Raw genomic sequence first — 12,843 nt, 5'->3', positions numbered from 1 at the left:
TGTTTAGCGCTTCTGATGTTATGTGTGTGTACACTGCAGAGTACAAAACTGTACACTTCAGCTGATTTGTTTCTTACAAAGATGATGAAGCAAAGATTGCCCCCTTCAAATAAAACATGAAAAATTTAAAGACCATTTTAAAAGAAAACTATTGGCATCAGAATAGTCTCTACCTAACAAGATTTGAAAAGCCTTTCAACTAGTCATGCATGCAGTACCTGCTATTCTCCCACTTTTGTTACTGAAAATTAACATCAAGAACCATAAACATATACTAGGAAACTTTCAGTGTCAAAGACATTATTCATATACATCTCAAGCACCTTTTCTCTTTTGTCTCTATCTGCACCTCCTGAGGTTGAGACCCACACTTGTTCAGATAGAACAAAAAGCCAGTCAAACCCCTCACAACTTGGTACTTGGTCCATCTACAACCAATCAAGACAGGCTTTTGTGAAACACTGATTACACTAACTGCTGGACAAACAGAAGCAGCTGCAAGAAATACAGAGGACAATCTCCAAACTTAAGTTCACTTGTGGATAGTGCTCAGCTTAAGAGCTACAAGTGTGAAATATCCAAACAGATGAAGGGATGTTCTTTCTTTCTTAAATTGCACGCTGATGTGGTATGGCAACACCTTTTCCTTGAACAAATAAATATCCTCTGGCTTTTTATGACATAAAGCTCTACAGTAAAGGAGGGAATACAAGGTGTGCCCAGGGCCACTGAGTTTCCAAAGTAATTTTGCAAGACAACTATATCTATATATATAGATTGCCTGCCGCAGTCAGTAACAGTAAGCTAAAATTTCATTGTGGTAAAAATCTTGCTTAACTCACAGTGCAGTGTGAAAGCTATAGAGCTGCCCATCACTCCCTATTTAGCTACATAGAGGAATGTATTCCAAATTACTTAATTAAAACAGCAAGACAGCAGTGGGCCTGTACACCCCATGTGTGTACAGATTGTACAGATGTGTGTCCCATATGTGGACAGATTAATTTCTTTTTTACCTCATTACAAATCTCAGTAAAGTAAAAAAAGACTAACAATAACATTTTTATCTTTTCATCATTTTCAGTGGCACTTTACAAATCCTTAGCAGAACAAACAGCTGTGTTTACACCTGCACTTCATGAAGCTACAGTGTGTGAAAGTGTGGCCATTAGCAGCTACCAGATAACATGTTATTCCAGTTATGGCATGAAGTGATATCAAACCATCTTTAGAATCCATCTTAGTGCACAAGGAACTAAGTTTTTCTTTTGATTTTTGTGAACAAGATTTTGTGTATTTGTAAAAGACTTATTACACATATATCTGCAATTTAAAATTACTCTTGTTCGTGACAAGACTAACATACTGGTAACATCCTGTTTTAGTGAAACAAGAACTTACCTGTTTGAAAAAGAACACCTGACAAACAACACTCACAAACCACTTCTGCACTGATACCTACTGGAGTTTCCACCAGCACCCATCCCACCATCAACTACAGTGTCCGCACAAAGGTAGTAACTGGAGGTTACACAGCGCTAACAGTAATCAAGCTTGAGAGCGTGAAGAAACACGAGTTTGAAATATTCCAAGATAATTTTACTCCATGGGTGCACACATGAGCACAGGAGTCCACAGTATGGATGCTTCTTCTCAATGGCAAGCACCAAAACAATTATGTATAATAAACAGCAAAGTGATTATCTAACCACATCTGCTAATCAATTGCAGGCATCTCATCAGTGCTGTCATTACACTGGTAACATGCATAAAGCCAGAGTCTTAAAACAGAACTGTCATGACATTAGTTACTACTACTCACCATGCTTAATGGGTGCTTCAATGGTAGCACCACCGAAGAAGAGTTTGTTATTGGACAGGAAGACCGTCAAAGCAGAGTTGAGTTACAACTCCAGAATCTCTACAGATTTGAGCTACTTCTGATTGGGCCATAAAGGCCCCTGGCTCACATTACTTCTGGCTCCCAGAAGACTGGGAATTCAGATTATTTAGCTGTCCAGTGCAAGGTTTTAAATCAGACTTTCATTAGGAACACTGTTTTAGCTGTAGATATTTTTTGAGAGGTACTAAGAGGTAATCTATCATTTTGAAAAGTGTGGTTAGTGTCCAGGCACCTTCATAGGTGCATTAATGTCAGTTTGTGTTTCACAGGACAGAGTTTACACATCAAAACTGAACAACATGATTTATTTAAAATTCACTTCAAAAGGCATTGTGTTTAGTTTCTTTTTTAAAATGCACATTCAAAGCATCAAAATATTACTAATTTAGAAAGAACCTTTGTTAAGAATAAGGTAATTTACAAACTGTAGATTGTGGCTGTGAGGGGAGAGAAACAACCAGTGGTAGATTAGGCACAGTACTAAAGGCCAACATGCCAGAAAACAACACAGCTCTATGCTCAACTTTTAAATCATCTGGACAAAATATAACACCTGGGCAGGAAAATAAAACCAACCACTTACTTGAGGATGTTTTTGTTAAAAAAAAAAAAAAAAAAAAAAAAAGAAGAAAAAAAGAATAGTGTTAGTAAGTTTTCTATCTAGACCTAACTCATTCACGTATTCAAAGACCTCTATCTTCTTCCAAATAACAAACAAGTGTTTCTAAACCAAGGCAGATTATTATTTGGAACTGGCATAGTAAAATAAAGGATCACAGTATACAGAGCTTAAAATCCTGTACCAGGAAAGAGGAACAAGTGGTTTACAAGGGGATCATTTAAGTATATTATCTAATTTTAAAAACAGAGATATAAAATATCAGTTGCATAGGGATTTAAATATAAGGCCAAGCAGGAGATTAAAGTAAAATAGAGATCATAAGAAGGGCACTATGGTGTCAAAACATAGTTTTTCCATTTGAATTAATGTCTAATTCAAAAAATCACAGTATTTTGCTAGTACTACAAACAGTGAATGTCAAACTGTCCCATTAATCTTGAACTGAAAACTGACATTAGAACTTCTAAATAGTACAAAACTAAAGCTCATTGTCTAAACCTGATCAGTGTATTAGCACAACAGTGCTTGGTACGTACCTGATTTATATACTCTACCTTCTGTAAATAATATAAAGGTTATTTCTTGTTAATAAGTGTGAGATCACAATATTACTGCATGCCATCAGTGGTTTGCAGGCTTACTTGATATTTAATTATTCAGTCTTTAAAAGTGTAAGATCCCACCCTGCAGAATCTTCACCTATTGAACACAGAACACTGTCATTAATAAAATACAATGGAAGTTCCACCGCTAACAACTAACATATAAGCCAGGATTGTAGGTCTAAACCCAGTACAGTTCATTATTATTAACTCACAGCAATTTTTGTTAGGAAGGTAACCTGTAGACTTCCAATAATCTTGCGTGTATTAAATAGAAACAAGTACATAACTAACGGTCGTCTCTTGGCATTTCAAGTAGATTATTCATTTGTGAAAGTATTTCTGCAAAATCGACTTTAAGTTGTTAAAACGAAGTTCAAATATTAATTTCTGTATCTACATGTAGCTTAATTAACCTAAAATTGCAAGGAATAGTAGTGTAAGGAAAAAAATAATTCTCCAGATGAATTAGGCATTAAGGTACACTAACTGGGAATACCTGAACCAACATTGTAACTGAAAAAGTGCATAAACATAGTAATACTACAAAAAAATGTGTTAACTACAGAACAAAAGGCTTTCTGAAAACTAAGTGATGCTATTTTACATGTTATTTACAAGTTGCCATTTTTCCAGAAACCACAGAGCCAATTTATGATCTTAAAATTCCTTTGATATATTCAAAGTGTCCTTTGGCTTCCATCCTATTCAGTCAAGAACCTATTCACACACCAGTGAATCAGGTCCCGTACAAGTCGAACAACACTGCCACTGTGGTTCTGCAATTCTTCAAAATTCACTCCTTTCTGTTCTTTGAAGAAAAAGCAGTATTTTCATTTCACGCTCTTCGTAGGTGTTTCAGATTCTGTAGACTGTCTCCCGTCAGTCCATGCTTCTCGTGTGCTCTTCAGTGCTAGCGTTTTCTGCTGGTCGACTACAACGTAATCGACTCTCTCATCTGCCACGCTGCTGCCTGAACCACTGCTCTTTTTCTGGAAAAGGCAAGAGAGAAAAAAACATATAATAAATGAACAATAAAAAGTGAGTAGATGTCCCAAACAGATGAAGAACAAGCACAAGTTTCTCTAAAAGGTCCAACACAGGCTCTCTGATTGACTATTTGACAAACCAGTTAAGATGATCTTGCTGGAGGCTCCCTCCTTCCCATTAACTACCTGTGAAGAAGTTTTAAACTCTTGATAGCAGAAATGCAAGAGTTGAAGATTTGCTTACCTTACGAGGTGGGGTAGATTTTCCCGAATCTAGGTCCAGATCTAAATACTCTACTTGTTTATCTCCTTTAGGTTTTACCATAGGGCTACTTCCTCCATCAAGACTATTGCTTCCAAACAAATTCTGAAATTATAATACAAATAACTTCAGCTACAAATGTACATGCTAATGGTTAACAGTATCAAACAGGCTTATTATAAACTGCCAAAATAATAAAGGTTAAAGAACTGAGAGGTCTTGCAATCAGTTAAACCATGCAAATTTCACTGACATTGTATAACAAAGGGATATATTTTAAGCCAAAAATGGGACAGAATTGAAAGCCAAAAGGAGGGAAAAACCCCCAAACCAACCCCCCGAAATTTAAGGTTGCCACCAAACCAATCTGTGCCTTCCACATTAATGTCCCTTTGATATCATGAAATAAGAATGGAGTGTGTTTCGTTCTTTTTTAGTGAAGTTGTTACATCTCAAATTTAGCATTACTTAATTACAAACTCTTCTTTAAACTGCTGTTAAATAGTGGCAAAACTTCAAATGAAGCCTTTACATTTAATTCAAAGACCATGATTAAGCTGAAAATCAGAAAGTATCTGTCAACTGGTAAGACCAAAAGATTAAAGCTTTGGAATTCTTGTGTACGGCTGCCTGAACTGAAGTTGCATTATATATACCTAAGTTTCAATTAGCCCAGACTTTTACAACCTCACCTCCTCTGTCCTCTCCCAGCCTGATCCCTCCCTCTTAACAGGTGTTATAGGAACAGTACAATAGAAGGACTCTTCTCTAAAAGATAAAGAAAAAAAAAAAGGAAGACAGAGGGCAGCAGTCAGCAAAAAATGAAGAGGAAGGAAGAAGGAAAGACAGAAGGGCAAGGCTGACAGCAACTTGAAAGAAAAAGCAGAATAAAAAAGCAGAATATTGCTGATTTTTATTAAATAAAACAGAAGTATGACATGTCCAAACCAGACGCTTCAAAGCTGATGACAGAAGATGCAAATGTATGGCCTCCATTCTAAGATGCAGTTGGAACCAATACAAATTTCTAAAGCATCTATGTAATTGTCACATTTTAAAACAAAGGACTTGAGATATCTGGAAATGTTCAGGTTCTCTAGGAAGCAAAATATTTTATGGGTTAAAGCTCAATGGACTGGGATTTTTAAATTATAGTTATTCATTAGATCTGTATCGTCCAACTCTTTTACTTGCAAGTGTTAACAAGGACAAACACAAACAACTGAGACAAAGTTCATTTGTTGCCCAAATTCTCTAACAAGATTTCTGCATATTTAACATACAAAATCAGGTTCCGTATCAAAGTTTCCTGCATAACTAAAAAAAGCTATTACTCTTAAAATAAAAAATAATCTGTCATTTCAAACAAATTAGACAGGCAGAACATAGGCATTAGAAAACAGAAACTTTATACATAAATGAAAATGAAAGAAAATCTGTAGAACGACCTTAAAGAATGAACAGTGCAAGCAAACAAAAGATATTAATGACAGGTTGTCTGAGCTGTGATATTAATTATACTACCTTGCCACTGAAGTTAACCCCCTGAGACGGCACTGTAAGAATCAACAGAAATCCCCAATTTGAACTCTGATTCTGCTGCAGGGAGAACTGGGGGCACAGGCAATTCTAAACCTTTGGGTCAAATAGGATGTTTCTTGCATCTGTTACCATTACTTACCAATGCCCCTTGCAAGACAAGGTCTAAGTTTTTACATCATCAGTTCCCCACTGCTGAAGCACACTTCACCTGAAAGCATGCCTGTACTGCTGGCGGGTTGGACATCATACAAAGCACCAGCCAGGATGCTCTGCAAGGCCCTGAGCTTGCACCAAGTCAGAGCTGCCACAGAGGAGTCAGCAGGAGGGGGCTGCTCAGGGAGACCCTAAAAGGCAGCATTCCAGAGGCAGCAGTGGTGAGCTGGAGAGGAGAGAGACTGGAGGAGAACAGGGAGGGAGGGTATCCATAGCAGCAGGGGATGGGGAAGCAAGCAGCACTGCTAGAGGAGGAGAGTCCAGGGTGTAGTGAAATGGGCTAGCACATGCCATATAAGGCAGCAGACAAAGGAACAGAACAAAAGAGGTGCTAGGCAGGCCCTCCCCAAAGAAGGTCTTTCATAATGCTTTAAAGATGAGAAATGCTGCTGTATTCCCTAATAAGAGTCCAAGCCTTAAAAATGTGGTGAATGCATTGGACTATACTGAACAAAAAGCTGAACTCAAGTACCGTTTTTTCTCCAGTGCTTTATGGGTCTTCTGGACCACACCTTAAGTTTAAGTCTAGACCTACTGTTACTCTCTCAATTTAAAATACTATTATTGCTTGTTCTTCTCTCTCTCCTTCCCCCCCCACCAACCAAAACCAACAGGACACATCATTAACTTTTCCTAGCTAGCTCTTCACTTACTGCACTTTAAGCTGAATATCTGAAACTTTATTGTCTGAGAAAATTCTCCCACAAAGGGGAATACAGATATTCAATACAAAAAAACCCCTTCTATCCTCTTTTCTGAAAGAAGCCTAATAAAAGTATATATTGCTCAGGTTTTATAGAAAGTAAAAAGAAATATAAACCCTTTTTCCCCTCTGTTCCTTCCACGTTTCTTGGAAGATGTCCTTTTAATAAAGGCTTTTAAGCATGTCTCAAGAGATCCTGAGACAGTTTATTTCCCTTCATGTCATAATACTTAACTGGTGCATAGACCAGGACAAGCAATTACAAAGAGGAAGAGGAACAAAAGTCACACATTGAACTGCTTTGTACAATAGATACGTACACTAACCATTCTCTTTATATATTATTGTGCTCCTCTTCAGTGAAATCTTATTAAAAGATTTTTTCTACAGTTTTTCTAGAGACATTTTATTATTTTGATCTAGAAGTATGAAGGGAGCGATGTTGAGTAGAAGGATCTGTGTTTGCATGATTTAAAGATAAGGACTGCACAGGAAGAGAGTAGTTAAGATGTAGATGTTACATACTGGGTCTTCAGTGGACTGATTTGGATTCATGGATACATAATTCTCTTCACTGTCGTGCGAGTCACTGCTGGAAGTTGTGCTATGAACTGAATCCGGTCTGGGAGACATGGGAAACCTGGAGGAGCTAATTACCAGGAATTATTTTACAAACAATACATCTTTAATAACTTAAACCTCCTGGTAAACAACAAAAATAAGCATATTAGAGCTGAAAGTTTCATTCAAGTTTACTAGAGCATCATGTTCTTTGGTTATACACAACACCTTATTTAATATTACAAAATAGAAGTTCATATGGACAATTTTTGTTTCAATGCACGTGAGCATATATACATATACACACACATATACACACATACTTCCAAAGGAAACCTCAATTTGTATTACACAGGCCAAAAATATAATACAGATGTACATACATTTATTAACACTCTAGTCAATGAAAACAATTACTCCAAATGAGGAAAAGCCAAGAAACTTACTCTCGTGCAAAGCTTCTGGTGATGGGAGATCTAACTGGAGCTTGTAGTTCTTCCCATTCAGGCAGAGGTTTTATTTCTAGAGGAGCTGGTTTTGCTACACAAGAAACAGATAATCTTAAACCACAGAACATTACTAAACAAACATACATTTAATAACTTTTCAAAGCCTAAATAAATAAGAAAAATTGCTATTTTTTAAATAGTAAATGCTATTTAGGAAAAGAAGACACTGTTCAGCTCTTAGAAAGCCATGACATATTAACTTACATTTTTAATCTTTCCAGGTACTGAAAAGCAATATAATTAGAAACCCCCCGACAATTTAAAAATTTTTCTAGACATACATAGTAATTCTGTTTTGAAAAGAGACTCTGAAAATGGCAGGATCATGTTCTATCTTTACTCTGCCCTGTTGACTTGTTGAACTGACATAGGGCTGATGGACTATTTAAGTAGAGCCAACTCTAGGTACTTTTTTTGGCTCACGGACAATTATTATGCAATCTCTGTCCTCACTGCATGCATGTGCCCTTTCTGATGAGGTTTCACTGCTCAGAGTGTGGGCAAAATCTGCAGCTAAGACTACGTTTGCAAAAGAAAGACATAAACCAACACCAAGATTCAATTCCAAGAGGTGCTTGGCTTGCTTCCGTACTTTTAATAGTCAAACAGTGAAGCGGTGTGTTTGTGCCACCCTTGACACCTCACGTTATTCTAGAAGAGATGCCACTTTTAAATTCCATTTTCAGAACAGAACCACCAATAGAGTACTTAAGAACAGAGTATTAGTGAGAAACACATTATAACCCCCTGCAGCTTGTATGTTTCACCCCTCTTAAATGCGGGGGGGAATTATTAAATTTCTTATGAGGGAAAAAAAATAATAAAAAAATCAAAATAATATAAAAATCACACAGTCAAACTGATGTCACAATTTGAATCTCAACCTCATCCTCCCTACAACTGTTTTTAGAAGATAAAATGCAATGTCATTATAATAATGCGCCTTCCTCTCCTTGCCCCCCCCCCATCATTTTTATCAGCAGATTTACTAAGATCAAGTGTCAGGCATGTAGTTCATGTGGAGTAACAGCTGTCAGATGTGACCACATGAGGAACTGAGAGAAATCAGTTGCTTAATCAGTGTGGTTGTCTTACAAGGAAAAAGCAGAACTGTACTCATACTTTCATTATAGTCACTCTTCAAGATTGAGTTTATTAAAAAGTCAGTTATCATATATTGAACATAAGGACTCCTGATTCAAATTTTCTGGGTAAGTATCAGTCCTTACCCCTAACAGTTTTCTCCTTTTCTCTGTTAAGAAGTCACAATTACGCACATCAAGCCTACTCCAGCAATTCTGCCACTTTAAACTTATTTGCTCATAAAAAGCTGTCACCACGGACTCAGAAGAACTACAACTTATCTATCTCAAGATATAAGGTACCATGTGAGATAAGAGTGGCAGAACTGACCTTGATGTAGGAAAGATGATATTAAAGCATGAGTGACACAAAAATGATCAGCTTGGCTCAAGTCCTCTGTAAAGGCCTAAGACTACCTGGCCAGGTATAAACAGCAGGCAAGGTACTGCTCCAGAAGAAATAGTGAGGACTTTGTCCAAAGCCCACTGAAAACAGGAGAAATAGTTCATCCAGTTGCAATGGGCTTTAGCAACCAAAACTTATGACCAGTGACACATCTGTGAGATTTTTACCATTATTTGTAATCTCCTCTACTTCTTGTGACTATATAAGGCACCAATTTAGTCTGATGGGCTTTACTGAAGGTGCTAATTGCAATGCTCATTAAGATGCATATAAATCTACTAGTAAATGCTTAGAGGATCAATATTTTCCCCTTATTTCAGTGTCTACCCAACAGCAGGAGACCCAAGTAAACTGTGCTTTCAAGTTATTGCCTAAAACAAGTTATTTCAAGCAACTTACAGGTAAATCATACATACTTGCTTCTAAACAGACAAAAGCAAATCCAAAATATGAACAGCTATAACTTAAAAGATCAGAACACCCATGTTAATGTCAAGGAAACGTTTCCATGTGCTGTTCAAGCCAGAAAGACTTTAATTTCTTATATAGGAAGCGTTTTTGCTTAGTAAGAAAAGTGCATCCATGATCTTAGATTACAACAGAAGTAAAAAAAAAAAAAAAAAAAAAGACTATACGAGAGTTTAAGTTATTCTAGAATAACAGTTTTCTTATTTTTTGCTTTACTTATTTTTATAAAGCTCCATATACATACAGTGCTAAAGTACATACCCTTTCTTCTTGCAGTAAAGTCACCTATGGTTTGTGAATCAGTTCGCTCTAAACCATGTGGTTTAGGTCTTAAAATTTTAGGACTTTGACCTAATTGGTAAAAAGAAGACTCTCTTAATAATATTCTGTTTGTAACTGGAAAATTGAATTTTGTAAATAAACAGCACAACCCCCTGCAGAAAAGGTTAACACCACAAGCATAAGCAAGCTGCTGAAGGAGAGTTTTACAGTCTAGAGCTAGGTCTCACACTGACGGCTTAAGCACCAAACCAGAAACAAAGAAAACACTGCAAGCAAGTAATTTGTTGGAGGCAAGCATAAAAGGTATGCAAAAAAGCTAAATAGTCCTTCTACAAATATCATAACTGATTACTACTATTACCTACTTTCAAGTTGCATTACATTAAAAAAAATCATATTTTAAAAATACCTAGCATGACAGGAGAACAGTCATGTTTCAGATGCAAGTTGAGGTACCCTCAAAGAAATTAAATCCTCTTTAGTCACTGTATTAGTTTGGAAATAGTGATACCCTTGGGACATCTTCTATCCACCATGCATTTCCCATTTGAGAAGCCCCAAGAATCTTTTCCTGCACTGAATTCATTGTACTTGTTCCCAGAGGACTACATTTGTTTGTACCAAAAGATCTCCAACCCTGCAGACACAGGGGGACTTTCTTTCCAAGCTCCCCCTATATACTGTCCCCATACGACAGCACAACCCAACCTCCACCACAAACAACCCTGTCATAAAATGGCATCTCTAAACTTTTTAATTGTATATAATTATATGCAAGTACAGTAGAGGCACTAATAATTCCCCAGCATGTAATACTATCATACACTTTGATGCTATCATGTTTTAGCATAACATTCTCCTGTGTTGTGCTACTACACAATGAAACACTTCAGCTGAATTTGGTAACAAGGTGAGAGTACAAACTAAGAGAACATGAGAGTTAATAAGCTGCCCATAGGCAGTAATACAACCCCTCTTCCAACAAGGAAATTCTTAGCCTAGTTGACCAAACTCTGCAAGTGTTTCAGGTCACGCTGTCTATTTTAAATTAATAAGATCAGTAAATCATAATAACCCTAACCTTTCATGAAAGTCTAACAAATAGTTAATATTGGAAAAGGCGAGTGCCTTCAAGAGGTACACCAAGAAGCCATGTGAAAGGTAAATCTTTACAATAAACCAAATGAAAAGTTTAAGTCTGATTATGTTAGAAAGTTGCCCTACAGCACAAAATGGTAAAAGACTGGTACAGACCCAGACGTGGGCTGGTGTTAACAGCACTGAGTGAGAATGCTTTGTAAGAAATATACTTCACAGACTTGGCAACAAACACCAGAAGTTTGCAAATCTCTACCCCAAGGGTTTTGCATATGAAGTGCTCTGTTAATGTTATCGCTGAAGTATTGGGAATAATCAAGTAACAACAAGATAGATAAAAAGAAAGGTTTGGTATGGTATCTTCACTTCTACACACAGTGCTACTAAGAGAACATGCAGTTAAGACAAAATGTATTAATTGACTAGTAGTGCTGCATAGCAACTTCCTTAAAAAGAAAAGGGCATGAAATGATTTTCACACAGACAGTTCTTTTCCAATTTCCAAATCAGATGGCTTGAAGTGCTGATGACAAGGCCAAGCAGTTGGGCAATGCTGACCAAAGACCCAGATTGTGAAGTGGTACACAGAGCATTTCTATAAAGCATGCTGCTGACTGGAGCCAAGTCAAAAGCACGACCCAGCGTGTTGGTATAGTTCATTCTGAGCTGATCCGATATTCTTAAGTACCTTGCCTACAATACTGTGATAAAAGCTTGCCTGTATAAAAAGGCCATGATCTTAAAAAGTGATTGAACAAATGTAGAAATTGAAATTCAAACACCTCTTATAAAAACAATTTGATGATGAATATCATTACCTAATCATACTTATAGAACTGTGGAATACAAAACTATCTGATATGAAAGAAATTTGGCCCAATACAACTCAATTTAAAATTCCAATCAATGCATTGACCTGTGAGCACAGTTCGTAAGTACAGTGAGAAATCCAGCAGGTAACAGGGTCAATGAAATTATTTAACCAGTGTGTACTTTACAACCTCTCTGCTCTTACAGCCAAACATACACTGAAGTGCCTGAAACCCACAATAGAGAAGATAAGCATAAGGAACTCAGGGCTATGATTCATTATTTCTACTTTTGTTAATGATGCTATGTGGTCTCGTGCAGCTAACCTTCATAAACTATGATTATCCCCCATTTGTAAAATGTGGACATTATATAACTGCCTACACCATACTTAATTTAGCACTTACAAACTGTTCTGAGACTTTCAGAAGAGCTATTAAAGTAAGTGCAGGTCCCTATAATATTTCTCTTCTGCACCAAACAAGAACATACAAGATGTTCCAGTATAAAATAAACTCACTAAGCTTTCCTCTGTTGCTGCTGAAAGACTGTTCAACCTAAATAAATTTGGTGTCAAAACAGCTTGCTGCTACCAACCAGCCAGGATAATGAAATTTCTCTAGTTTAGTATGTCACACAGACTTAAAATGTTTGCATAGGGTTATTTTTTCCCCTCCTCGCTACAAAACAAAAACCAAAAGTCCCAATCTCTGTTAAGAACCTTATACCATGCAACAGAGAAGACCTGACAACAGGTAAAGGAAAAGGCTAGGGGAGATCATAATCACAAA

General features: G+C 36.9%; 1 protein-coding gene across 4 annotated transcripts in view; it reads right to left on the bottom strand.

The window, feature by feature from the left end:
- Nucleotides 1-2,191: 2,191 nt before the first annotated feature.
- The window catches only part of GAB1 (GRB2 associated binding protein 1), a 99,327-nt gene continuing 88,675 nt past the window's right edge, over nt 2,192-12,843 (bottom strand). For 2 of the 4 annotated variants that reach the window (XM_065687900.1, XM_065687922.1), the window contains exons 7-11: nt 10,124-10,213; nt 7,844-7,937; nt 7,362-7,485; nt 4,361-4,483; nt 2,192-4,119 (exon numbers count right to left, since the gene is read on the bottom strand). In XM_065687900.1, the coding sequence (XP_065543972.1) occupies nt 3,961-4,119; nt 4,361-4,483; nt 7,362-7,485; nt 7,844-7,937; nt 10,124-10,213 (590 nt within the window). In that variant the 3' untranslated portion in view covers nt 2,192-3,960. The remainder of the gene's footprint in view (nt 4,120-4,360; nt 4,484-7,361; nt 7,486-7,843; nt 7,938-10,123; nt 10,214-12,843) is intronic. The other 2 variants (XR_010614484.1, XM_065687912.1) reach the window with 2 other exon arrangements.

This window comes from Lathamus discolor, chromosome 1 (genome assembly GCF_037157495.1).
Source record: "Lathamus discolor isolate bLatDis1 chromosome 1, bLatDis1.hap1, whole genome shotgun sequence".
Taxonomy (NCBI): Eukaryota; Metazoa; Chordata; class Aves; order Psittaciformes; family Psittacidae; genus Lathamus; species Lathamus discolor.
Note: the sequence above shows the minus strand (reverse complement) of the source record. Positions and strands in the feature narration are given on the sequence as shown.